The sequence below is a fragment of the Siniperca chuatsi genome, linkage group LG1, assembly GCF_020085105.1.
Source record: "Siniperca chuatsi isolate FFG_IHB_CAS linkage group LG1, ASM2008510v1, whole genome shotgun sequence".
Lineage (NCBI taxonomy): Eukaryota > Metazoa > Chordata > Actinopteri > Centrarchiformes > Sinipercidae > Siniperca > Siniperca chuatsi.
The window spans coordinates 32,839,410-32,866,701 of record NC_058042.1 but is presented as its reverse complement, the minus strand read 5'-3'; the positions used below and the strand labels follow the sequence as shown (position 1 = coordinate 32,866,701).

Genomic DNA, 27,292 nt, shown 5'->3' with positions numbered 1-27,292 from the left:
CACGCACCCCGCCTCAATGGGCGGGATTTGGTAACGTTTCAGAGTACAGTTAGGACTCTCGCCGATAAACAACTTTGAGATCAAAACAATCTCCGAAGAACAGCAACATAGCTGGATCCTTTCTGTACAACGGCCACACCCGAAGACATTTTTTTTATTTGGTCAGGTAAGTCAAAATGCAAATCTCTTTGCATTACTGAGCAATATGCTGTCCTTTTATGAGCCCTGGATTTCATTTGTCTTTTGTTATCTAATTACAAACCTATTGGCTATGTGATGTCTTTGCAGCCTTTGCTTGCTTGTTACTTGGACTGAATATCGTTGGAATTGTAATGTACGTTATAGTGGGACTACATTCTCCAGTTGGAAAAACTCACCCAATGCCAGCATCTGTGATTAAAATAAATGAAGCAACAAGGAGCTCTGAGCAAACAGTCAGCTGTTTTGCTCTGTGAATATCAGGTTATAATAGGCCTGCTGAGGTTATGTCATCCACAGGGTTTGGCATTAATCTGTGTGAACGGACAGTGTTCTGGAGTTTGTCTGTGTTTATAGAGAGGGGTCTGGCGACATTAGATTCCGGGCAGACACTGACAAGCAGACAGGAAGGCGTCCAGAAGCTGGGGGAAACAGCAGAAATGTACATACAATACATGTAATATCTGTGTAATATCTCATGGTATATTATGGCCATAATATATTTTTGGATTTACCTGAGGATACTTTCAACAGCTAAGGATAAAAAAGGTAGCCTGTTCTGCACTGTTTTTGCGATCAGCTGCTGACATAAGGATTTGAAGAAGTAAATATTGTACCTACATAAAACCTTCACATACTGTGTACTTTCACTTGTTGTGACAGTATGATTTCTCAGTTTTAGTGTTATTAAGACTGCATTACAATAATAATAACAAAACTTTATTTATAGAGCACTTATCAAAACAAAGTACAAAGTGCTTCACAACAAGAGAAATAAAATACCACAGTGAATGATGAAATATAAAGAAATAAAATACATAAAATACACAAAAGAAATAAAATAAACAGCCAGTTCAGGTAAAATCAGGATCTGCTTTCCAATAAAAATGTGTTTTGAGAAGAGACTTAAAAGAAGACACTGACTCAGACAACCTCATTTCTTTGGGCAAGTTGTTCCAGAGCCTGGGGGCCCTGATAGCAAAAGCTCTGTCCCCCTTAGTTTTCATCCTGGACTCAGGAACAGACAGAAGACTCCTGCATGAAGATCTCAAAGTACGTGAATGTTCATAAGGGATTACAAGGTCGAAAATATAGTCTGGAGCCAGGCCATGGAGAGCCTTAAAAGTAATCAATAAGATCTTAAAATCAATCCTAAAACAAACAGAGAGCCAATGTAATACATAATATTAAGAGACTAAAATATCTTTGCCCAAGAATGGCATGGCAACCTGAACCAGGGACTAACAAACACATACAGGGATGGTTTAAGTTTCTAATAATGCTAGAATAAGGGTTACAGGTTTAGGCCAAAAAGTCAGTCAGTAGCAGTCTGAGGTCACAAATAAAAGTTACTTTCCTTCTTCGTATCACTGTTGATATAATATTGCTGCAGTCAGTGTAATTTCATATCATCGTGTTCCTTCAGCTGTTTCAGTTCTAAATTGACCCCACATCACAGCAACGTAACAACTCAGGCTGCTCAGTTTTCTGACAAGCAGTTGTTGACACAGAGCAGGTATTAGGTGTCCATGGAACACAGGTCTTTGGGGTGTTTATTGAGACAGCCTCAAGGGGGAGCCATCTGCATTGTTAATTTGCAAAAGGAACAAGCAGGGAGGAGGTTCAGGTGGAAAAGGTTACTTGGATTAACTCAGTGCGCACTTTCACATTTAAAATATGGATTCATTTGATGTCATCAACTAACATGAAACTTTCCAAAGTACTCTACTGTGTCTTTGCTGCATTCTTGCAATCCACCTGTTTTTGCTGTTGTTAATTAACAGATTGCAACAGAGGCATGAAGATGATCGGAAAGATTCTTTCTCATCTGCTTGGGAACGCTGGAGAGGACTTTGAGGCAGCAAACAACACTTATGAGGAGCCGATGGAGTTTGAGGAGGGAGGATGGGTCATTGTTAATCTCCCAGGTCAGTGATAGACCCTGCTAGAGGTACATAAATATGTTATTCACATCCATATGATATAAAATGTTCTTGGCTCAGTGAGGGTGCATCTTATACTGGGATGAAAACTGATCTGTTTGAACTGGGATGTTCCTTGTTCCCTACAGAGAACGGGCCGATATCAGCCCCTGAGGTGGATCCCCTCGAGAACCTGCTGATTGAGCACCCCAGCATGTCGGTCTACCAGATGAGATGCAGGATGAGTCGAGTGGAGGAGGAGGAGCTAGGCTCTGATGAAGAGGACACCTCCAGGTTACTTTCCATCTACACACTCAAAATCACACACACACACACACACACACACACACACACATTTGTCTTAGATCTTGAGCTAGAAATGAATAACCACTGACCAATTCACACCACTCAGTTTGTAAGATGTCTATTAGTTACCACACCTCTATGTCATCCTTCTCTAAACCAAGTAAGAGTCCCAAAGTGCAGTCAAAATAGCTTATGTGGCATACACCCGGTGACTGCAAAGTTCCACAATTCCAGTGATTCCAAATACAGAGGAGAACATTTGCAGCAGCTGATGAAACAAATTGCCTAAAAGTTGTTGCATATGTGCAGTGGTAGAAGTATAATTCTCCTTTATTTAAGCAAAAATAGCAGTACCACAATGTAAAAATACTCCATTATAAGTAAAAGCATAGAAGTATTATCAGTAAAATTTACTTTAAGTATGCTCCTGGCTCTTCCTCAGGTGATGTTCCCTCTTCAGCGAATGTTTCAGCGCTTCTCACTACACTCTCCGAAGGTGCGCCAATCGGGTTGATCAGGCCCAATCTAAGCCAGGTTGGCTGTTGCTCCTCTCTCTTCTGCCACAGTCATTGCTAATCTCGCTCAGCCTCCTGTCCAGCCATGTAGCAGATCTTTTTCCTTTGTGCTTCTTTATTTCCAAGGACATTAAGTAGGGCTGTACCCAAATCAGGATATTCAGAGTCAACTCAGAGTCAGAAGGCATTGAAGCTGAGAGCATCAGAGCAGCGAACAGAAACAAGTCGCCCTGCTCTGCCTCGCGCTGCCCTCTGTTTCCGTCACAGTTAGCTTTGGTAAGGTTGGTTAGGTAATTTTGAGACAAGCCTTAACAACAGTTTAGAGACTGCCATGCTGTTATCCTGCAATACTCTGTGTACAATGTCGCAGCAAAAAAAAGTGCAGTGATTTGAAAATGTGAGTCAACTCAGGGGCTTCTAGACTGATGATTTGAATCATCGGTGTTTAAAGAGCAGCCCTAATATTAAGTGCTCTCCACAGTTACTGGCTTGGAAAACCTCTTGTTCTGACTTCCACGGGTAGACACTTAACCTTCCATCTGTTGTCAGTGCAGTCTTCCACCAGTGCCTGGTATTTTGTGAGCTTTTGATGTAAGCTTTCTTCCATCCTCTCTTCCCACGGGACAGTCAGCTCAAGCATGATGATGTTCCTTGTGCTTTTGGACCAGAGTAGTAAATTTCCTGGGGGAAGATTAAGCATCTTCTGAGGTCTGCTCTCATCTCCCAGTCTGTTGCTGCTCCAAGCAAGCCACTATTGTCAGCCACTCTCTCTGTGGATGAATGTCTTTTTGTTTCGTTCTGTTCTTCTTGGCTTCCTCTTCCAGTCACCTTGCAAGGACCTTGTTGTGCCTCCATCTGTACCTTCCCTCTGTAAGTTCTTTCTTACATGGCGTTCCAGAGTGGCTAGTTGTCCACACAGTGTGTAGCTTGGGTCTTGTTTTAGTCCCCACAGGACAAGGTTTGTTGGACTTGGGTGAAGGTCGCAGACACTACAGAGGATGCACTTTATCCTGCTGGCCTCCATTGCCCACATGTCAGCCCACGAAATCGTTCTCTCTCTGACTTCTTTTCGTGTGTCCATTTGTTTTGCTTTTTCATTCCAACTGCTCAGGTTTGCCTCCCCTCCTCCGCCATCTGTCTGATTACTGTCTGGACGAGGTTCCTTCTCTCCCACGGGCTTGCTCTACTCCAGTACACCTGCATCACACAGCCAATGCCGTGGCATCCTGCTACTACTGCTCCCACAATGTCCTTAAGGCGCAGCCTTGACTCTGCCCCCTTTGCTGCTGATGTTACTGGCCACTTCCTCCCATTGCAGATCTCAATTCCAGCTTCCCTGATCTTTACATCTGTGCAATCTCTCAGCATGATGATCTGCCTTGCCTTGGTTACCTGATATTCTTCATTCAGACCTCAGAATGGCAACTGTAGCTTTGTCCCCTTTGCCATCTCCTTAGTTGTCCGTTGATATTTTTTTCCATTGTTTCCACAGTTGTCATAGAGAATTCATACACCAGGAGGGGCCAGAGAAGTTTCCAACCTCTGCATCCAGTTGTTGGCTTGCACTGTTGTTCTTTTGATACTCACTTTGTTGCAAAGTGAGTCATCAAAACCATTTCCATACACCTTTAACTGGTTTCTCTGTCAGTGTTGGAATCCACTGTCCTCCGACTTTGAACCGTATGCTGTTGACCACTTTGCCTCTCTTTTGCACCAGGCTTCTTGATTTACTGGGTTTAAAGGTTATTCTGGCCCATGTGACGAGGTTCTCCAGGGGTTCTTGCATCCATTTTCCTTCTATTGCCAACCAAGTTGTAATGGTCATGTCGTCCACGAAGGCCTGTATTGGTGGTTGCAGCACATTAGACAATGCAACAGGCCCTCTGCTTAGTCTTTCTGCTGACTTGACCAGGAAATGGATGATGTGGTGGAGAGGATGGATGATGCACCCATGGACAATCCCCACTACTAATCTTTGGTGTACTCTCCAACAGTGAACCTCATCTTAAACCCTTCAAAGTACCGCTAGAGGATTTTCTGGATCTTCTTTGGCATGTGGTATCTCTGCACTGTTGTAGTGAATAGTTTATGTGTAATGGAGCCATATGCTTCGGTGAGGTCAAGCCACAGAACAGCGAGATTCCCTTTGTTCTCCTTGGCCTCTCTGATGTCAGTGCTCCAGTATGCTCTAGGCCCTGACACTCCTGGTATCCTTCCGTTTTGCTCTGCTATATCCAGGTACTTAAACTCCAGCATGAAATTAAATCATCATAGTCATATATCTACGCTGTGTCTTTTAATTGACCAAACAGCAGTTGAAATAACCTGTAAAGAGCAAAAAACACTTTATGGTAAATGGACTGTACTTATATAGCGCCTTTCTGACTACTCAAAGCACTGCAACTACATATCACATTCACACACCGATGGCAGAACTGCTCATCAAAGTAACTAATCATTCACACACCAAAGGCACAGCCCTCGGGAGCAATTTGGGGTTCAGTGTCTTGCCCAAGGACACTTCGACATGGGCTGGGGGAATCCGGGATTGAACTGCCAACTTTCCGATTGGTGGACGACCCGCTCTACCACTAAGCCGCAGTTGCCCCTCACTAATTAATTTTTACTAGCTTCCAAATTATTCCTTTAAAGGATGAAAAGTCCTTAGGCAAGGTCAAGGATTTCAAGGTCATGAATTAACTTTCATGCTAACAACTATTTTGGGCCACTTCAGTTGTTTTGGGGATGACTGACTAGCAACTAAAGTCAATGGGTGTTATGTGGACACACAAATATCAAGACTCTGTTAAGCCTAATGCTGATATTAACTGTATTTTCAAGATTTATCCAAAACTAACCTCTTGAAATGTGAGGACCATCCAAAACTTTGCAAAAGTGTCCTCACATTTGGGGTCCAAATCTTAAATTGGTTTTCAGAAGATCCAGAACATTCATACAGAGCTGGTGTATAGTAATACTTTCTCTTTCATATTGTATTTCACCTACTATTTAATCAACACATACTGTAACACTTGACCTGTGTCTGTCCAGGTCAGTGGCAGTAAGGCGGCACATATCCTGGCATCTGGCTGCCTGGGGAATCCCTCTGCCTTGCAACATCCAGCTGCTGGCTGTCCAGAGGGCCAGGACCCAGGTTGAGCGGAAGAAGCTGAGCCGCAGCGCCCTCCAAAGGCAGAACCTGGCTAAGATGAGATTCTCCCCGGCAGAGAAATGCTACAGCCACTTCAAGCAGCCCTGCCAGCGCCTCTGCAACTACTGAACAGGAGTGATGGAACTGCTTGTGAGAGTGTGTCTCAAGTTGCCTCCACCATAGCCCAGTGTGCAGCACAGTGCCAAGACTGAATTACTCAGGTTTTCCACCATTGTTTCACCTCACACAGTTAATTCTTCATATCCACCAAGGCATAGCATGTGAGATTCACCACTTTCGATGTCATAAACTGATCAAATATCCGCCAAATGAACAACTGCAACACAAGTTTTTATTTTAATTTTAACATACACTGCAACCCTCACTTCTGAAACCAATGACAACAACATCATGACAATCAACATCATGAATGACACAGTTGGCCCCTCAGGTTGGAAAACATTGGTAACACAGTTACTTTAAAATTAAAGCCTTTATATATTATCAAATGAGAACAGTTGAGTTGCTGACTTTAGATTGATTATATATAAGTAGCGGTAGGACTTATAGGTTGAAGGTGTGTGAAAGTTATTCTGAAGGTGTTGTTACTGTTACAGTGTGCGATATTGATCCAAATATGAAAACTTCATACATGTAGAATATTTTGATCTAAATTTTGATGCAGTTGGATTATAGCACATTTTTATTTGTTATTCCTGGGTTGTATTCAGTATGTATTATATTACTGTTTGTGCCTTAGCTTTAGACATTCTTGTGAGAAGTGTATTAAAAATTTCACATCACATTGACCTGTACAGTATACATGTTGTGTGAAAACATAACAATACTCTGTGAATTTCCTATGATAAATGTTCCTTTTGTTTCTAATTGAGTCTTAAGGAATACTTACAAAACCACTGTTCATGTTATGTATTAAGTCTACCATTTTGTACTTTTCAGCGGGTACTCACTTTTTTCATGTTACACAAATTTTTCATTTTAGACTCACAAGTGTAAATACAGTTGAATATCGTATTTTTTTATTTGTACGGATTTATGAAATGACAAAAACATGCAAATAAATATTGTTTTCTTAAGGTGGTGGCTGTATGTGTTTATTGTAGCAGTACATACAGCAATTGATCAATGGAATTAAACATGTTTAAGGCACTGGGATGATGACAGAAAACCTTCCCTCTCATTTTCGAAAGTCACGTATCTTTCCCATTAACCTCTTCACTTGCTCCGGGTCAACTGCATTGGCCCAGTGGCCACCCTCCTTGAAATGAGAACCGATGATCATTCCATTTGCATCAAGGTAGCGTTCAATGTTGTCATAGGTCACTCCAGAACCTATAAGCACTGGGATTCTCACAGATTGGGAAACCTCTGCAAAAGCAAAGAAACAGCAGAACAGTAGCAACTACAGGTTTTAAAAATACCCACTGTTTATGTTTACACAAATCTATGAGACAAATTTAAAAAGAATTAAACAATATCTAATAACTAATGTAAGTTGCAGGAACATAAAGTATTTTAAGGCATACAAAAACTTTATTTCTTGCCCACCACTCACCACTTCTAGCCAACTCTACATAATACAGAGTTACAGAGGGGGGGAGTGTGTGTTCTAGTGTGTGACACATGTATGAATCCAAGGCTGTGTGTCGTGTCGTGTTGGAGGCTCAGCTTAAAATAGCAGCCCTGGTATAGCTATAAGAGACATGGTCCAGATTTCAGACCCACTGACCGTCAGCATATACAAACCAGGGTGCCTTTCGTCACAGCCTCCTTGGCCACAGATTAAGCCACTGATGAAAAAAGTATTCAAATTCTGGTAAACCACCACAATGTAAAATACTACATTACAAGTAAAAATCCTCCATTCAATATTTTACTTATGTAAAAGTACAGGAGAAGTACCAGATAAATGTAGTCAAGCGCTGGTACTCATTATACAAGTTAGCCCCTTTCAGAGTGTTATTATATTATTGGATCATTATTACCAATACATGTAACATATAAGTAGCTTACATAACAAGCAGTATTTTAATGTTGTAGCTGGTTGAGGCGGAGCTTATTTTAACTACATTATATACTGCAGAATATTTTTTAAGCTGATCACGTTTTGCATGTGAAATTTGATTCTGCATAGTAATTAGTAAGCTGTCAAATAAATGTAGTGGAGAACAAGTACAATACTTCCTCTGAAATTTACAGTGGTGAAAAAAATATTCAAGCGAAAGTAGCAATACAACAATTTAAAAATACTCAATTAGTCCTGCATTGAAAATCTTACTTAAGTAAAGGCACAGAAGTATTATCAGCAAAATATACTTAAAGTATCAGAAGTAAAAGTACTTGTTTTTTATTTTCAAATATTGTTTTGTAAAATGATCATATGTGTTAACTTGTATGTAAATCTTAATCTCCAAAATAACTAGTAACTATAGCTGAATTAATATATTTAATAGACAACAGGCTGGAAACATATTGACATATTATAAAGTTGATATGGCAAACTTATTAGCAAACAGCTGCTTATTTACACATCCAGGAGCAACATTAACATTGATTTTTTGGTCATGTTTCTGTCTGTCTGGTAAATATAAGTCCACCATTCACTCTCCTTTTAGCTCTGTTTTGATCTCCACCAATTTCTGAGAAAAATATCTGGCTCTTTATCTGCTAAAATGTTCCACTATGTTCACCAGCTAACTTTGCCTGTCTGCTGTTTGGTGTAGGGTAGGTAGTATGCAGTTGGTGTACTGATACAAATTGAAAACTGATACAATGTAACACTAGGTTTGGCATGGGCCACACTCCAGGACACATATGAAAGAACATATCATCATAGCTTCTAGCTTTAAGGGGCATTTCACACAAGGTTCATAAGGATTTCGTTGTTACTGAAGCAGCTTACGTAAAGGAGCAGTGTGTAGGATTTAATGACATCTAGCGATGAAATTGCAGTTTCCAACCATTTGAATACTCCTTGCATCACCCTCCCCTTCCAAAAACGCAAAGGCCCTACCTATCTAGAGCCAGTGTTTGGTTTGTCCGTTCTGGGCTACTGTAGAAACATGGCAGTGCAACATGGAAGGGGATCCGCTCCCTCTGTAGATATAAAGGGCTTATTCTAAGGTAGTGAAAACACAACGATTCTTATTTTCAGGTGATTATACACTAATGAAAACATCCTTATGAATATTATTGCTATATTCTGCAACTGGAGCTCCCTAAATCTTACACACTGAACCATTAAACCTGCATTATCTTTTGTTTCACTGCCCCCAAACAAGCTGTAAACTAACTTTTACATATTTTCACCTGATAAAGTTGATATGATAAATGTATTAGCAAACAGTTTACACATCGAGCAGACACGGAGCAACATTAGCATAAATTCCTATCTGACCACCCTCGAAAATAAGTCCAACATTCACTGTCCTTTTAGCTCTGTTTTGGTCTCCTTCAACTTCTGAGGAAAATATCTGTTTGTTAAACTGTTCAATACGCCACTATGTTCACCAGCTAGTCACTAACTTTGATAAAACCATTGTACGCTACCTACCCAGAACCAAACAGCAGACAGACAGAGCTCTTTTGCTGAAAACAGCGCAGACAGGGTTGATGAGAACGTTGAGACCGAACCAAAAAAGTTAAGTTGCGGGCCGTAAAACAAAAACAATGAGCTGAGGGGAATTGCAGAGTTGGGTGATAATTATCTGTGGGTTGGTTACTACTAGCGATACCTTTCACATTACACATCCTACAACATCACATTTTTGTCACTGTTAATAGGCCTTTTTCAATGCAGACATTTTGACTTGTTATAGTCAGCACTAGGTGTTATTAATAACATATATCAACAATGGCTCTGTTATATTCAAGTGTCCCAGTAAGCCATGGCAGTGTGGCAGTTAATCCAGCTGGACATAGCTGGAGACATATAAAGTAACACAAAATGAAAGCACTCAGCACAAGTAAAGTCCCTCAAAACTGTACTTAATTACAGTATTTGGGTAAATGAATTACTTTGTATCTTTCCACCACTGGATTTACCTTACACCCAGTCATCATTAAGGGCTCTAACCAATAAAGCATGATTCAGTGGTACTTTCATTAATGTATATGTGTATACTAGATTCATGAAATTGACTGTCTAGTACAGTCCCCTGGAAATGAGTCCATTCCTTCAATTATGAAAGTGATATACAGAACACTGGTCAGTGTTCAAAGGGTAGTGACCACAACCAGTGAGCCAACATTTGCATGGTCAGGTGCTGAGGCTTCTGCCTTTTAAAACTCAATTTACAGACTGATGGAAACTTTCCCACCCAGTGGAGTTCTGAGTTTAGATTACTTAATGTCCATTAACACTTTACTGGTGTATGGGAGAGACAGAGACAGAGTGAGAGTGCATATTCCTAAACTAAGCCACAGTGCAGTCAGGCTTCAGATGGGTGCCATATTGGGTGACTGCTGATCACTGGTCTAAATGTACACTGTCCTGACCAATAGAGGATACTGAACACTGCTGTCAGGAACTCTCATAGGGTATCACTACAGGTGAGGGTGTCCTCTGCTGGACAGACGAGACAGTGACTTAAAATTAATTACATATAAGGCTGTGGTACTAACATTTAACATTTTATAGACTAAATGATCAATGTCAATGTTGAATCAATAAAATCAACATTGAAAATAGCTATGAGTTGCAGCTCTATATTGCTATCCAAAATGATGCCAAAGTGTCAAACAGTGCATGATCAAAGCTAGCATTCATTGCAGCACCATGTGGCTCCTGGTTATATGAAGTATGGCAGTACCTCTGAGCTCCCGCGGGTCAGCCCGCATGCCAGTGGCCACTCCTGTGATGATGAGTCCATCTGAGAGAAAGAACTCAGCGGCACGCGCCATCTCTTCAATGCTCACATCTGATGTTAGGGCATGGGAGCTGGGAAAACACACATACAGTATACATACACAAGCATGCACACAAAACTAGTTGGGGATAAAACTGAGACTAACTCTGGACACTGGGCTAAAAGCACAGTTAAATTAATTTAAATTAAAATACATTGTAAAATTCACTTGGGACTGGGACAAAGAATAACAGCAGGGTGTCAATTCCCTAAACCCTGATTGTCCATCAAAACTTCCAAACCCACTATGTATTGTATTTCAAAATACAAGGGTACAAGATGTGAAGTTAGGGAATAAGGGGGTAACAATGTAGGAACTTGTGGCAGCTGAGACTGTCTTCCATGGAACTGTTGTTTAGGGATGCTATAGAGATGTTTTGTATAGCTATTGCCTGTTTTTGAAAAATATGAAATGACCCATAGCTCGTCATATCATATTTTTAATTTTGATATTGTGCAATGACTCTCAAAGTTTCTGAATGACTATAGTGTTTGTGTCCTTTACTGTTCATGACATTTACACTGTGACAGGACATAAAATTGATCATCTTCTACAACTACCTTGGCTGATGAACACCCCTGGTTTTCAGTTCAGCTGTATTTACTGAGAAACCTCATCATAAAAAAGCTTTTCTACTTCCTGTACTCGATAACGACAATGAACAGTACCCTGTGTAACAATAGTGTCAATCCATATAAACCTGTACCACCTCAGGCTTCTGAAGTCCCCTGTAAGTACAATGTTGTAACCCATACAGTAAGTAGTCCTACTTATAGGTAGTAACATATAGGGTATAGGCCTACAGTGTGATCCTGACAATACTCTTTTCCCTGGACATCTGTTTGTTCCAAAGAAAAAACACAAATGTACCCCATAGTTATTTAGGAACTATGAAGTTATGTAAGTATATGAACATTTTTAAATAAATCACAGCAGATTTATAAAATGCTACATAGGACTCATTACCCCATCTTCCCCCAAACTTCTAGCTTTGTTGCTCAGTAGGTCATACTGTACCCCATAATAACAGACTAGGTACCCAGTAGTTAAATAATACATACAGTATAAATTCTTCCCAGAAAGTCCCCAGATTGTTACCTCCTTATTCCCTAACTTCACATCTTGTTCCCTTGTACCTAAAGGTATGTACCGGTACATACTGTACACTGTTGGTACAAAAATGTACACTGTAAATTGGGAAGAATTACGCTGTACGTCACATAATCTAAAGCGTTACCAACTTTTTCACTAAAAGTGAAGAATAAGAGATTTATCAAGCATCTCTCTTTTACAGCGAAGTGTAGGAGTAACCCTTACATGCAGCTCTCAATTGATTACAAGATTAATCACATGTATTAGAGAAGGAATAACCAATCAGAGACAAGGATTTAACCTATATCTGCTGCATTGTTAATTCTTTTACAAAAAAATCCTTACATTTTGTAAGGGTTGAGTGATATGTTATCCTGCACATGACATGCATCCTTCTGTAAATTTCGGTTAGCAATTAACAGGTGAAGTCTTATATATTTATAATATATAAATATATACTGTAAATAGAGGTAAAATAATAAGAAATTGGCTGAACTGAAAACAAAAAGAAAACCAAACTGAAGCAGGGAGAAATTCAGGCGTATTTCAGAGAAAACATATAATAAGGGGAATTTACTACCACACTGACAAGTGCAGACAATGAGGATGCACAGAAAGTGACTAAAAACAAGATGAACGCAAGTTTCATTATTTTATTTGCACCCTTGAGAAATGCAAAAAGAGTAGTGTAACTTTATAGGTGTGTTTGGAGAATATTTTACAAAGGATCAAAGGGCCCCTGATGACATGCATCAAAGGGCCCCTGATGGAATCGAACCGGGGACGTTGTGGTTACAGGGTTGATAAATACGGGCCCTGATTTTAAAATTACAAATTTAAATTTGCCTAAACCCGACCAGAAGCAACTGGCAGCCAAGGTCAAGCAAATTAATTTTGAGGCTACCGACAAACTGAAAGGGCTTAAATATCCCTAAAAGTTTTTGTCTAGTCACCCCAAAACTATTTGTTGGAATCTTCTAGCAGTAAGGGACTGGATCAGTAGTTAGTCCTGCCATTGGTAATTATGTCAGTATCATCAGAGAAAAAGTAGTTCTAAGTGAACCACTACAGTTGCATTCAGAGATATGGTGTCAAATATGCTTTCAGGTCTTTTTGCATATTAGTGGCTCATCAGGTTCTACTTACTAATCAAACTGTACAGATGGTGATCTCACCTGTGCTTCTTTTTGATGTCGGTGAAGATCTGCACACGCTCAGCTCCAATCTGCTTGCGATATCTCAGTAAGTCCCCGGCGCAGGCATTCAGGAGGCCCTCATCAGCCACTTGAGAAAAGACAAAACCCTCAGCCCTGATGAAATCCAGACCTGTGACCATACAGTAACATTATAATGCTATGGTTGACTAACATTCCTATTATTATTAATTTATTAATATTAACACTACAATTACAATTCTACTATTTAAAAAAAAAATTCTAGGTGGTATTTGCATTGTTCCTCCCCCCCAAAACCTCTCTCTCTCTCTAAACCTCTCTCTCTTTCTCTCTCTCTCAAAACCTAACACGGCAGCGGCGGATGGCCACCCACCATTGAGTCTGGTTCTGTCCAAGGTTTCTGCCTCTTAAAGGAAGTTTTTCCTTGCCACTGTCGCCAAATGCTCGCTCATGGTGGGATTTGTTGGGTCTCTGTAAATAATATTATAAAGAGTACGGTCTAGACCTGCTCTATAGGAAAAGTGCAATGAGATAACTTCTGTTATGAATTGGCGCTATGTAAATACAATTGAATTGAATTAACCAGTAGCCTTATTTACGGGTACGTTTTGGCTATGTCTGACACACAGTAGCTTATTTCACTGATAAATACACCTTAAATTAGGAAGGGTGACCAGTCAGTGAAATCAGCTGCTGTATTGTTTGGTAGGAAAATCTGTTTACACATATTTTGGTCATGATGGACATGATCTGACCTCTGTTGACCTCTGTTCTGTTCTGTTCTAAAAGCTGCAGATGATTATAGCCTCATATACAGCACAGCAATAATTGAACTGATGTAGTGACTGAACCTGAAGCCAGAGCTACGGCTAGTGCCTGCTGGTTAGCAGAAGACAGTATTTGCACTCCGAGTGGCAGGAATGGACAGATGCTTCTCACAGCGGTGCATACTGCAGTCATACAGGCACACACCTCAGGGCCCACAGAGAAGGAATAAGGAATATCATGCATGTTTTCAATGATCACACCATCCTGAAAGAGGGGTTTACAAGCAATGGTTACAGGTTTGCATGGAAAGACTTCAAATGTGTGAGGAATTCACACAATGTGCAATAACTTACAATCCCCGCATCACGGTAGATTGCTGCCTCCCTGCATGCTTCTTCAGTGATTTGGGACATTTTCATACAACTCAGGGGGGTGCCTGAGATAGACGAGAAACTTGGTTACATATAGTATGAGATATCACAAATAGTAGCTCCCAAATTTGCAGTGGTGAAATGTAACTAAGTACATTTACTCAAGCACTGTACTTAAGTACACATTTGAAGTACTTGTACATTACTTAGGTATTTCCATTTCTTTTGATTTTACGCTTCTACTCCACTACAGTTCAGAGAGAATATTGTACGTTTTACTTAACAATGTTAATTTGACAGTTAGAGTTCCTAGTTAGTTACTTTACAAAGTAAGATTTTTCTTACAAAATATATGATCGGCTTATTAAAATATGATGCATTGTTATAGCTTAAACTACCAGTAACAGTATTTAAAATTTTCTTCACCCAGACCAACTGCAAGAGCAAAATGCTACTTACGCATTAATGCATGGGCAAAAATAATCTCATAATGGAATATATAACAGTTTAACATTCACAGGGGCCATTGTTCTGTATTGAGTACTTTTACTTTTAAAACTTTAAGTACATTTGGTAATAATATTAGTGCACTTTTACTTAAGTAACATTCGCAATACAGGGCAGTTGTAATGGAGTATTTTACAGTGTGGTATTGCTACTACTAGAAACTGAATACTTTATCTACCACTTAAAACTTTACATTTGAACATTGGAGAACACAGGTCAGTGCAGTCTTAGTTTACCTGGTAAGGCTTTGACATGGATCATTCCAATAACCACAGATTTTAGGCGCCCAAAAAGCTCCAAAAACTTCATGTTCCCGTTTTTGTACAGGAACCAAAGAGCAGAGAAACAAATCTTGTTTTTGCCTTTCTAAGCATGGGGATCACGTCACTGGTCAAGGGTCAATTTTGTTTAAAAACAAACAAAATTTGAATAATTAACCGTTTTCAAAATCTATATCAAACCGGTAGCATAGAAAACAGTTGTTATCTTACATTACCCCACTACCTGGATTATTAACGCTTTAAATAGGGTTGCGTTGTTGCAATGGGTTGATAGGTATGGCAACTCGTGCTGAAAATGGGCGCCCCGGCAGAAGAATCCGCAGGCTAACAGTTAATTATTGGCTAAATAATAGATGCGTCCAGGGTGATAGCGAGTGACAGCGTTATGTGGAGTTAACAGAACAAAAAAACGCTCAATTACCCCATAATACTTGGGTCGTGTTATGTTTTATTTTAGGCTTAATCCAAAGGACTACCGCTTTGTTTACATCTGACAGACTAGCCACGCGGTGCCTGGGCACTTCCTCTTTGGAAGCGCCGCCCCTGCAGCTGTCACTAACAGCAGTCACGCCTCCCGTTTGCCGGCTAAATAATAAACTTATTTTTCCTTTTCTTCAGCACAATATAGACCGACTATATCAAATACGTGTGCTCTGCACACGCCATAGGCATGAAGTTGTGGTGAATGGAGTTGAAATTAGACTATAAAGAGGCGGCGAAACTGGGGGTTTAGCGCCAAGTTAAATCTACGCCTCCCTGACGTTGATGCATCAAGTCATCTGTTCCCTACAAGGCGCCAGCTCAGTGAACTAGCCCGGCCTGGCACACACAGAGCACCTCCGAGTCTGAACAACAGGCGTTGAAGTTAAACAATATTCATATTTATATTTTAGACGTGGGTAAGAGTGAACTTCAAGGGGAGAATCTTGAGGTGAGTGGATGAAACGAAACTTGATCATTGCATCGAGTTAGTTAAGATAGTTTCAGCTGCAAATGTTGTAGCTAAGACGACTTAAATGCCTAAACCGCAACAAGTTGGGAAGCGGATGATGTTTGAAAAGTTTGTGTGGATGTAACGTTATGGTTCGTATTAAATGTCGCTTGTGTTCGGTGTTGTTGCTGTTACTGTTAAATTGTATGAAAATAGGCGTCCTAGCTGTGCCTGTCGTTCGGCCATTATGTGGCAAACCAGCTATCCTAAATTAGTGTGGGAAAATAACCAGGTTCCCCTTAAAATACAAAAAACAATCAATGTTAAGCAATTAATATAGTGTCTGTTGTTTACCACCGACTAATTCCATGAATATACTTGCATTATGAGGTACTTTTTTGGCGACTTTTAACATTGTGTACCGTTTCCATTTCCCCGCGCCAGGCTGAGTTGGGCTTTGTCAGAAGGAGGGAGTTGAGAGTGGGGGTTGGGAGTGTATGAATGTGTTTACTTAATCCCCCAAATAAAACATTTCTCATTCACAGGTTTACTCTGAAACTGACACATACACCTCTGAGTATAATGCGAGGAAAACGGTGAGTTTCATATTTAGTTTAAACTATGGCTCTAAGCGCGTCAATCAAAGTCTGTGACGACAGAAAGAAAAGTTGCGTTGATGGAGCCTTAGCCATCCGGCTAGTTAGCTTGTTGCTATAGGACCTTATTTTGTCCATATTAACGTGTTTGTCCAAGCTTGTTAACATGTTTTTTATGTTGACTCTGGAGACTTACAGCTGCGTTTTTGTTCTGTGTTATAGGGAAGAGACAGAACCAAAGTCTGTTGCTCCCGAGGCGCCCAAGGAAAATACAGTTCGGCCGAGAAAGAGGAAGGCAGATGTTGCCATTGTAAGTAGTCTGAAAGGCTTGGAGACTAGCCTATAACTGGCCGTAACCCCATTTTCATCTGTAGCTAGGTTGCAGAAATGTAGGCCTAATTGAATAACCCAAATGTAAAACTGGTGTCACATATGTTCACCATTGCTGGCAAGTAAGTGTCCTGTGCTTCATTTAATATTACTGATCGATGCGACTAATATTGTACTGCATATGACTATTGATTGCATTGATTAATGCTTTTTATTGGGCTTACATAGTAAAACACCCATGGGACAGGATTCAGATTCAACCTTTCACAAACTCATGTGCTGTGGAAATCGATCTGATCGAACCAGCTCTGTGCCCTTTGTGAAGTGAATCCCATTTATAATAATTATTATGTATGTATGTGTGTGTGTGTTATATTTTTTATATATATATATATATATATATATATATATATATATATATATATATATATATATATATAAAAATAATAATACTCCCCCCACCCTTTGATCCTCAGTATTTGCAAGATCTGGATGAGGAGGTAGCAGAGATGACGAAGAAGAAGCAGCGTGACTGTGAGGTAGGCTTGGTTATCTTTCCACACTTGTCAAAACATGTGCTTCAGTCCTAACCTGTGTCTCAGTTCTGTTAGTGTATCCGTGGCCCAGTCACTGAGTCTCACCACTAGGTCTATATTGTGTCAAATGCAACACTGCTGGTATATGAGCTTGGCTGCTTATTCTTCAAGTACATAACGGCTGATCTATTGTTAATTTGGTCTTAATTAGAACTTTGCTCTAGTGAAGTAGGTGTGTTTTTATAGTCTTTTATTCAGGCATTAATGTTTGCAGTCATTGGAGAGGCTGTCCTACCACAACATGTGTCTTGAGCTTACACTCTCATTTTCCTTGTGTCCTCTCTCTGCTGTCCCTCCTTCCTGTGAAGCTGGGCTGGAGTCCTGATGCTTGTTACACAAGTCCACACAGGTGGATCCCCACACCTGATCAGGAAGAAGACCAACCAGTTGCCCTGATAAACACATGCTTCCCCCACTACAACTTTAACAACATATTTGTAACCCCTGTGCATTGCACCCCACTTCCTGCGCTGTGGTGAGTACTGTTGTTGTGTGGTTGATTATCTCAGGTTATATCCTGCAACCATCTGTGCTTTCTCTTGTATCTAAGCACACACAGATGGGTTTCAAATAAAAGACATACAGTATAAGGTAAGCCTAGGCAACAGGCCTAGAAAGCTTGTCTTCTTTCAAAATATTGCTTTTTCTGTGGTAGGGGCTAATTGTATTTCTCCTTCACCTTTAATCTCTACCTCCCTAACTGGGGTTAAAATACAGCCTTGTGAAGCCCAGTAGGAACTAGAATGAAAAGTTTTATCTCAGTATTTTCTGTTTGTGTGTTTTTTTGTGTCTGTCCAAGGAAAATCGTACTTTAAATGCAAGTGATACAGCTTTGCACAACAAGGTGGACATTCGAGTTACCCTTGTGTCCATCTCTGTTTTGTCATCAGCTGGGCCAGTAAGGATGTGGTATGGAACAACATGTTGGAGAAGGATAAGACCTACACCAGGGACGTCCACATGATGGAGAAGCATCCTCATCTGCAGCCCAAGATGAGGGCAGTTCTCCTGGACTGGCTCATGGAGGTCTGTAGCATGTCTCTTAGTGACCAGTTTAACAACCCTTTTGTCAACACCATTGTAAACAAAGCATATAATGACTTCCATTTTGATAAAACCAGCTATTTGTAGGGGAAAAAGTAAAGGTTGCATTTATAACAATCTACTTACTTGGACAGTATGATTTAAATTGGCTCTCATGCTTTCTGTTAACTGCAGCTGTAGACAGCATACAAGTAAAAATGCTTAAACCTTACAGAATATGACTGTAGAATTAACTCTTAAGCCAAATTCATACTTTCCGAGTGCCTGCAAGGGCTTTGGTCTGTGTGACGTAAATGTCATTATCCGCCATGGTCCGCACGCAGCCCATAATTTGTGACTGTGCGCCGAATGTGCATGCTCCAGATAACAATGGACGCTTGTTTTGAAGAGAAGTTGTGCGAGAAGATCCGCCGTTATCCACATTTATATAACTCGTATTTGAAAGGATACATGTAGAAAGAATACAAAATGCTGTTGTGAGGTCTTCTTAGTATGGCGGTTGGCAAACAACGTTATGGTGCATTAGCGCCACCAACTGGAATGGAGTGTGGATCGGGAAATGGGCATGCATGGAGCGCCAGACCGATGCAGACCCTCAGTTGTAGTATGAATGGAACCATGTGCGCATCTGGTACCGCAGCTGTCCGTGGAACGCGTAAAGTATGTTCGAGCCTTTACAGTAATGTATTGTTGCTAGCAGAAACTATGCTGTGGGACATTGGCAACACTAGGCTCTCTTATTGCTTTTGTGGTGGACTCATAATCTGGTTATTGAGAAAATGTAAATGCACGTGTTTTGTGGGTAATTATCAGTAAACATCCTGTGGCACAAACAGTTAAGTAATACTCAACAGTATTTTGTGTGGCAGTGGGGGAAAAAAACCCACTTTGAGTTCTGAATATCATTGTACTGGCGGTAAATAATGAGCTGCAATGACTTATGAGTTCTCCTGTCTCTGAAAGAGATCAATCAATCTGATTCGGCCTAATCACATTAAAAAAATACCTTATCTGCTTTAGCCTTTTGATTTTTGGTTCCTCTTCATATCAAAGGATAAATTGTTATGAATAACGATAAGGGCTGAATGGAAGTAATGTGGGACCTCATCAGACAGATGCAAGATCTGAGGTCTTTTTCAAGAGATAGATCTTTTTGTCTTTGTCTCTTTAATGTAGAAGCTTGCATGCAATATACTGTGCAAAGCATTTAAAGTTATGACCACTAAAAATCTTCATTGATTTTTCTCGGAAGTCCAGATGCCAGGACGGCATCAGTTGGATGCAAATAAAATCAATGACCACCCGCGGAAACAACAAAACCTCGTGTTGTGTTGTAGGTTGCTATGGTAATACATAAACATGACACACAGTGTAAAGGTAACCGAGGAATCTCACAGCTATAAACTGTATATTAGACTGGGATGAGCCCTCAACCACCAAAACTTAAAACACTACAGAGTAGCTTTACCAAATTCAACCCAACAAGAAACAAAATGAAAAGTGTGTTTTTGCTGAACACTGACAGATTATCAATAATCTGAATATCAATACACAGATCCACTTAGTAACCCCAAAAATGATGAACATGACAGCATTTGGTGACATTTCTAAGAGTTGATGGCAAGACATCATACATAACACCTATTAAGCAACACCTTCACAATTTCGTGCCTTTACCCACTTTCCGAATCTTAGCGCGTGGTTGCATGTTTTTGGGAAACATTGTGTGGAAATATACTTAAAAACCACTCATTCACTGCCATTTTAATTTGAGTTGAAATAAAAGAATATATAATAGGACTAACACTAATCAGAAAAGATACAAATGGGTCTGTTCCAATTAAAACCACCAAGCCTTACCATGAGACAAGCTTATCCTGATGAATACATGTTGTTCCATAATTATTGTTAATTTCCTGATACCATTTAATGTCCATAGTTCACTCACATAAGCAAACCTACTAGTGGATATGGTTTGAAGTCATGGGGGGCCAATCAGTGCAGTGATGTTCTTTTTTTAGGTGAGTGAGGTGTACAAACTGCACAGGGAGACATACCACCTCGCTCAGGACTACTTTGATCGCTTCATGGCCACACAGAGAAACGTCTTCAAATCAACGCTGCAGCTAATAGGCATCACCTGTCTCTTCATCGCTGCCAAAGTAGAGGTAAGAAGGGATGATCAGAATCCCTGGTTAAATAGTCTGTAGTTCTTTCTTGTGGGTTTGCTTTTTAGGTACGTCATCTTAATTGCATTGCCCCTTTCTTCTGCAACATTTTACAATATGTTGTTTGGCATGATTGACTATTAAAATGCTCGACCCATGTTTTTGCTTCTCCCAGGAGATGTATCCTCCCAAGGTCCACCAGTTTGCCTATGTTACAGATGAAGCCTGCACTGAAGATGAGATTCTCAGTATGGAAGTCATTATTATGAAGGTAAAGAATAAACACATTACTCATTGATACATGACACATCAGTATGAACTAGTCTTCATCTGTCCAAGTATCACATACCCAATCTCACCCCACTGATGGAGTTTTGGTAGAATTTAGTATGTAAATGGTATGGCTGTAATGATTGGCCCTTAGTTGCCTAAATCATTAATGGTGGACAGCATGTGTTCTTATTTTATTTTATTACATGATTTTAGAAATGCATATCTGTCCAAAAAGGTAGTTGCTTTGTTGTCACAACTGTGGAAAATCTTAAGTTTATTTAGCTTCAAGTAGTCGTATTGCTGATGTTTATGGTTTTACTTCTCCAACACTGCAGCTTGTCTGCTCTTACTCTTTTCTAACACAGGAGCTGAAGTGGAGTCTCAGCCCACAGACTCCCATCTCCTGGCTCAATGTTTACATGCAGGTGGCCTACCTGAAAGAGACAGACGAGTTGCTCATCCCCAGATACCCCCAGGCTACCTTCACACAGATTGCAGAGGTATGTTGTGTGGTTTTTGTAGTAGTCAGAAAGACTAGAAAGGCGCTATATAAGTACAGTCCATTTACTTACTTACTAATAAATTGGTATATCCATTAGGTAGTTCATTATTACAGAACAATGACAGAAATGTGAAGCTTTGAGTAGGTCTACACAGTTCTGTTTAATTTGATAAACATTTCAACCATGTTAGTTGTCAGGAGTGAGTGTGTGTTTGTCTCGCATTGACTATATACACTACATTATGTCTTTAGATACATTCACTTGGAAATGGTGAATCCCCTCCTACCAACTTTCTTTGAGAAATCTACATTTTTTTCCCACCACAGACTGATGTCCTTTTCCATATCTCATACAGTATGACTGAGTTTAAACAATACTGGTCAACTTTCTCACCTGTGATGATTGACACTGACTAGTGATAGACGGATTAATCGGTCGGCCGATTAATCGCTTGTCAGTGTGGCTGCTGTGGAACGATGTTAGCTTTCCCCCTCCCTAGCGTGCGTTTTGGGAAGGTGGTGAAAAAGTTAGTTTGGAGCCCTGCATCCTGCTGTAAACGTTATCATCTTTTCAAAATGTTAACACATTTCTCCCATCCTAAATAACAGGAAATCTAATCTAAAACTGTCACTGGCTAGCGTTAAATATATATGTTATAATATACAGAATGCCATTAAATTACGTTGTTTCTGAAATACTGTACCCTGCTGTACTCCCTTAAATACCAGTCACATTCTGAAATCCATTGCATAACCACATAACACCACATAACAATGTATATTTCTATTTCATAAATGAATAAATTCCATCCAGAACAACATGTTTCTGGCTAAGATAGCAATGTATATTTGATAGTACTGTACATAGAATAATGGAATTGTACATGAATTATCTTTGTTTTGATATCAGCATTATATATTGGCCATTGGAAAAATCCATATCGGTCAACCACTAACAATGACAATTGTGCTTCACAGCAGAGTTAACTGAGCAGTTTTAATTGTCTCTTGTCAAATTTCATTGTTCTCAGAGCTTCAGTTATTACTTCAGTTCTAACATCAGTGGTGTTGGACAGAAGTGCAGATAGCACCATGCAGTTCAAGCAAGCAAAGCTTTATATAGCACATTTCATTCCAGGTGGAAGCACAATGTGCTGCACAGAGCGTGAGCTAAGTTGCAGCCACAAAATATTGTAAAGATAAAACATTAGATATAAAAAAGCACAGTTAAAACAGACACATGAATAATAATACATGAGTTAATAAAAACATTACAAAAAATTAAAACCATTAAGAATAAAAAAAGACCAAATAATTAAGACCAACCGTGAACCAATAAAAATAAGACATGTGAGTTAAAACTAAGCGGCTTGGAGCTTAAAAACTAAAGGCAGTTTCCCCAGTTTTCGTGGAGACCCGGGGGATAACCAGATGGCCTGTTCCAGATGACCTAAGCGGTCTAGCTGGTTCATAGTTCACAAGCATGTCGCAGAGAGATTCAGGTGCCAGACCATGTAGGGCCTTTTTAAAACGAGCATTAAAATTAAATTAAAATTAGTTCTAAAGCTTACTGGGAGCTAGTGTAACGACCTCAGCACAGGCGTTTATATGGTCGTATTTTCTTTGTCTAGTTAAAACTCCTGCAGCTGCATTTTGGAGTAACTGTAGTCGAACAAGGTGTTAGAAAATTCCTGTGAGCAGAGCATTACAGTAGTCTAGTCAACTGGAAATAAAAGCATGAACGTTTTCTCGTTTTTTCTTTTCTTTTCAGCGTCCTCTTGGGGGGGAAAAAGCTCCTTAACTTTGCAATATTTCTTAAATGATAAAATCCGGTTTAACTCTGCTGTTGATGTGGCTCTGGAAAATGAGTTCAGCTCAGTTTAAATGTTTTCTGTATGATCGGGAACAAGTTTTGATTCATTGGAATCAAAAAAAAAAACACTGCATTAAAACTACAGACGCTACATTTTTGTGTAAAAATCCAGCTCTAGTTTCTATAAACCACAAAGTGGAGCTGCATTTGAAAACATTATCCAATCAGCAGCATTTAAGACACTGTAAAATTACCTAATTTGCCCAATTGAAGTTTTTGACGTCCTCATGTCTGGTTTGCAAGCTTTTTCCCCCATGGAAGTCATAAAAGTTAAACTTTAGAAATACAGTCTCCTAAACACCTTTTTTGAGAGAGGACTTTATTCAGAGAGACAGTTTTTTAGGTCTTAATCTCTCAGCCATTGGTTTTAAGGCATCACCGACCTGCAGGGATGGTTAACACATGCATGAGTCACTTTAAGCGATCTCTGGATTACACATTACCACCAGTCAAGCTTTTACGTGCACCACTAAATACTATAACTCTACTAAGATGTTGTCATTCTACTTGTTGCTGCCCTACAGAGTCACCAATTGTGCAGTGTAGCGTTGAGGAGCAAAAACTGTACTCTTAATTCAGAAATGTTAATCCTTCAAAGAAATTTGATACACACAGGTGAATTCACAAAAGGACTGCAAAGTTTTTGTGGCCGCTAAACCTGCACAAATAAGACAAAAAGGAACAGTGTATTTCTTAAAGCACCCGCCAAGGGTGAAACGCACCCCTAACTGCGCTGCCAAGCAAATAGCGTCTCGGTGCTCTGGTGCTAATTGCAGGTATGTAAATTAGGTAATATGCATACATTTGGCGCACATTTTGCCCCTTTCTATGCAAATGAGCCTGATTGCAAGTCCAATTCACAAACACCAGTGCTAATAGCCACACACAGTGTGAAAATTATTTGCGTCTTCAGAGAGTTTGTGGTAACTGAAGTGCATTTATAAAAGGGTGTCATGCCCAGACTTTACAGTGATCATGGCAGCAGTGATTGTAGCCAGGCAAAGCAATAGCGCATCACAGTACATTATATGCGCACAGACAGTACAATAGGCTACCTGATATTCACCATGAGGGTAAGAAACTGTAAAACAACATAAAACCTGCTGCTGTGAAAAGTGGAGACGATGGTTACGCACTTTAACAGTCCAGCAAAGAGCAGAGTAGGAGAGAAAACAGCTCTCCGTGCGCCCAGAGGCATGAGGGAGAACGCAGTTAAAGCACCACAAATAACAATCATTCTGACAAAACGCTCCATACAGAGTGAGTCATAGAAAAACAAGACATCCTGCAGATAGAAATGAATGAAAAAGCAGGGGGAATTAATGGATGATTAGAATAGTTATAATTAGAATAAGTTCTCTTTCAAATCAAACATCTTAAGATATGAGTGAAAAGTATTGTTCTTGCAACTGCATTTCTAAAAAAATGTGACTCAAATGTTGCTCAACCATGTCATGTGATATGCAACTTCAGTACTCCTTAGAACAAATACTGGGACCACTACAGAAAATTGCAGATGAACATTTAACAGATGCAAAACAATGGCAAATTGTTGCTAAATTTTGGGCGTGTTTGCGCTGTAATATCATTCTTTGTGACCTTAAGACGGGGCAAGTGATGCGCTGTTGGTGCTATCAGTGGCTGCAATCCATTTTCTTGTGAATTTGCCCCACAGCATTTACGTAAAATACCACAGATGATTCTGTTGTGGCTTATTAGGAGTATTTGATCTTAAATCATGCTCCTCCTTTGCAGTGCTACTTTTTGAGGTATGCTCTGATGTTTTAATTACAGTTTTTGTTATTTGTTTTTCTAGTTGTTGGACCTGTGTATGCTAGATGTGCGTTGCCTTGAGTTTTCCAATGGCATCCTTGCTGCTTCAGCCCTGTTTCACTTCTCCTCTCTGGAGCTGGTGGAAAACGTCTCAGGTAAATAAAACAAACTCTTTTAATTGGAGATTTACTCTTCTTGAGCAGAAGTTTTATTAAAACATATTAGTATACTTCAGTTTTTTATTTGTAATGTTGTTTTTTCCTGCTGGGGTTACCCTGGTTGTGTTGCCTTGACTTATCACTTTGTTCACTCATCCTTTTGTCCGTGCAGCTCTGAAGAGGGTGGAGGTAGAGGAATGCGTGAGATGGATGGTACCATTCGCCATGGTGCTGCGGGAGGTTGGTGGGTCGCCTATGAAAACATTCACAGGAATCCCTGCAGATGACATGCACAACATCCAGACCCATGTCCCCTACCTTGCATGGCTGGTAAGTTAAAGTATTGTAATGAGAAGACAACAGAATCTTAAAAAAATAAAATCAGCTACCTATGAAAGTAATTATTTAAAATCAAATCTAAAATTTGTAGCGATCTACAGACTTAGGCAGTGAGCTTAAAAATGTGTGCATTTAACCTACAGCTAAACACATTTCTAGTGACAGCACATTTAATCGGTGTATTTTTGCTGTGTACAGGACAAGGCCTACTCTTACCATGATGTGGAGTTGGAGCATCACAGCAACTGTCCTGTCCCTTCAGGCGTCCTGACTCCACCCCTGAGCAGTGAGAAAACTGAAGAGTTGGTCCGAGTGGATGCAGCTGTGCTGAAAATCAGACAGAGGATGCGTACTCACCACCACAGCAGTACTTTCCAAAGAAGCGAAGCAAACACTGAAACTGACAAGACAACAGTAAATCCTAATTAGACTTTTACATTATAGCTGAAAGGAAAAACAACTGTGTTGACCAGTACACATGAACAATAGAGTTTCAGTGGGGAAACATTATTGGAAATTGTATTTTCTCCTTTCAAAGTCATGCTGATTACTTGGACCCAGATGCTTTTTAAATGTCTGTTGTGGGTGCACACACTGACTAAATTTGCTAAACGCTGATACACAATGAGCAAATAGTTTCCCCACTGGAATCTTATCTATTTAACCCTCCAGTTTGGATGAAAACACAAAGCAAAGGGTTGTTAGGGATGGGACAGCTCAAGAGGAAATTTTTGTTTTTGAATAGCATTGCACCCAAATGCTTGCATTAATTTTCAACCACACCTACATTTAGTGGTTGTCATTTTTTATTTTCTATGCAGAGGCCAAATTGAATGGACATTTTGTGGAGTTTCTACTTGACGTAGTGTTTGTTTGTTTTTAATCTATTAGTGGCCTCATTTGCCCAAAAACTATTCCTAGGGTCATGTTTGGCTCTATGTGCTGCTATAAAAGTGGGCTTTGCATGATGGAGTGTGTGTGTGTGTGTGTGTGTGTGTGTGTGAGAGAGAGAGAGAGAGAGAGGTAGTGTGTTTTTTGTTTCTACTCTTGTCATTTTATTGGACAAAACATGGCCATGTTTTGCTTAGGGACCAGTAGCTTGGCTACCTAAATGGACAAGTGAACCAGCCAGGCTTCAGAAGCTAAAATATTGATTGTATTTAACTTTTTATTTTTATCCCAACCTGCGGTTTGTTTCCCCACCACCAAAATGTAAGATTTCTATTTTACTTTTTAAAATAAAATGCTGCTACATATTTTCCATTAAAGACAGTTTCTGAGGAGTCTTTTTAATTAAATCTCTTGTTGTTGCCTTTTTGAAATTGCAGTACACAAAACATTCTGACAAATGTTTTCATGTAGAATGTGATTCTCTCCTTCTCCTCTCCTTTACGCCTTACGAAATCCCAGATGCACACAGGCTTTATTCCACTAGATGTCAGTGTAATACTGTCAGTTTGAATGCATTCTATTGTCACCAGAAACATGCAAATA

The 27,292-nt window shown here is 39.9% G+C and overlaps 3 protein-coding genes across 8 annotated transcripts; 2 read left to right on the top strand and 1 right to left on the bottom strand.

The window, feature by feature from the left end:
- The first annotated feature begins 15 nt into the window (after nucleotides 1-15).
- Nucleotides 16-7,189, top strand: si:ch211-260e23.9 (uncharacterized protein LOC555795 homolog). 3 transcript variants are annotated; one of them, XM_044186760.1, is made up of 5 exons: nucleotides 1,985-2,126; nucleotides 2,270-2,414; nucleotides 2,869-2,922; nucleotides 4,434-4,539; nucleotides 5,993-7,189. In XM_044186760.1, the coding sequence occupies exons 2-5, from the start codon at nucleotides 2,396-2,398 to the stop codon at nucleotides 6,219-6,221; spliced, it is 408 nt and encodes a 135-aa protein (XP_044042695.1). In that variant the 5' UTR covers nucleotides 1,985-2,126; nucleotides 2,270-2,395; the 3' UTR covers nucleotides 6,222-7,189. The 3 variants fall into 3 exon arrangements, with proteins under 3 accessions (XP_044042550.1, XP_044042695.1, XP_044042625.1); XM_044186615.1 differs by lacking the exons at nucleotides 2,869-2,922; nucleotides 4,434-4,539 and adding an exon at nucleotides 16-166 and having other exon boundaries at nucleotides 1,983-2,126; XM_044186690.1 differs by lacking the exons at nucleotides 1,985-2,126; nucleotides 2,270-2,414; nucleotides 2,869-2,922; nucleotides 4,434-4,539 and adding an exon at nucleotides 4,547-5,179.
- zgc:162297 (uncharacterized protein LOC555865 homolog) lies at nucleotides 7,178-16,549 on the bottom strand. Of its 3 annotated transcripts, none has more exons than XM_044186490.1 (6): nucleotides 16,529-16,549; nucleotides 14,410-14,492; nucleotides 14,140-14,320; nucleotides 13,289-13,439; nucleotides 10,925-11,052; nucleotides 7,178-7,481 (listed from the first exon to the last, which is right to left on the bottom strand). In XM_044186490.1, the coding sequence occupies exons 2-6, from the start codon at nucleotides 14,473-14,475 to the stop codon at nucleotides 7,291-7,293; spliced, it is 717 nt and encodes a 238-aa protein (XP_044042425.1). In that variant the 5' UTR covers nucleotides 14,476-14,492; nucleotides 16,529-16,549; the 3' UTR covers nucleotides 7,178-7,290. The 3 variants fall into 3 exon arrangements, with proteins under 3 accessions (XP_044042425.1, XP_044042253.1, XP_044042337.1); XM_044186318.1 differs by lacking the exon at nucleotides 16,529-16,549 and adding an exon at nucleotides 15,171-15,674; XM_044186402.1 differs by lacking the exon at nucleotides 16,529-16,549 and adding an exon at nucleotides 15,171-15,674 and having other exon boundaries at nucleotides 13,289-13,397.
- ccne1 (cyclin E1) lies at nucleotides 15,985-27,068 on the top strand. 2 transcript variants are annotated; one of them, XM_044186194.1, is made up of 12 exons: nucleotides 15,985-16,146; nucleotides 16,692-16,742; nucleotides 16,965-17,052; nucleotides 17,549-17,611; nucleotides 17,977-18,143; nucleotides 18,559-18,694; nucleotides 20,734-20,880; nucleotides 21,056-21,151; nucleotides 21,519-21,653; nucleotides 25,345-25,456; nucleotides 25,632-25,789; nucleotides 25,997-27,068. In XM_044186194.1, the coding sequence occupies exons 2-12, from the start codon at nucleotides 16,729-16,731 to the stop codon at nucleotides 26,225-26,227; spliced, it is 1,347 nt and encodes a 448-aa protein (XP_044042129.1). In that variant the 5' UTR covers nucleotides 15,985-16,146; nucleotides 16,692-16,728; the 3' UTR covers nucleotides 26,228-27,068. The 2 variants fall into 2 exon arrangements, with proteins under 2 accessions (XP_044042129.1, XP_044042041.1); XM_044186106.1 differs by lacking the exon at nucleotides 15,985-16,146 and adding an exon at nucleotides 16,451-16,536.
- The last annotated feature ends 224 nt before the right edge of the window (nucleotides 27,069-27,292 follow it).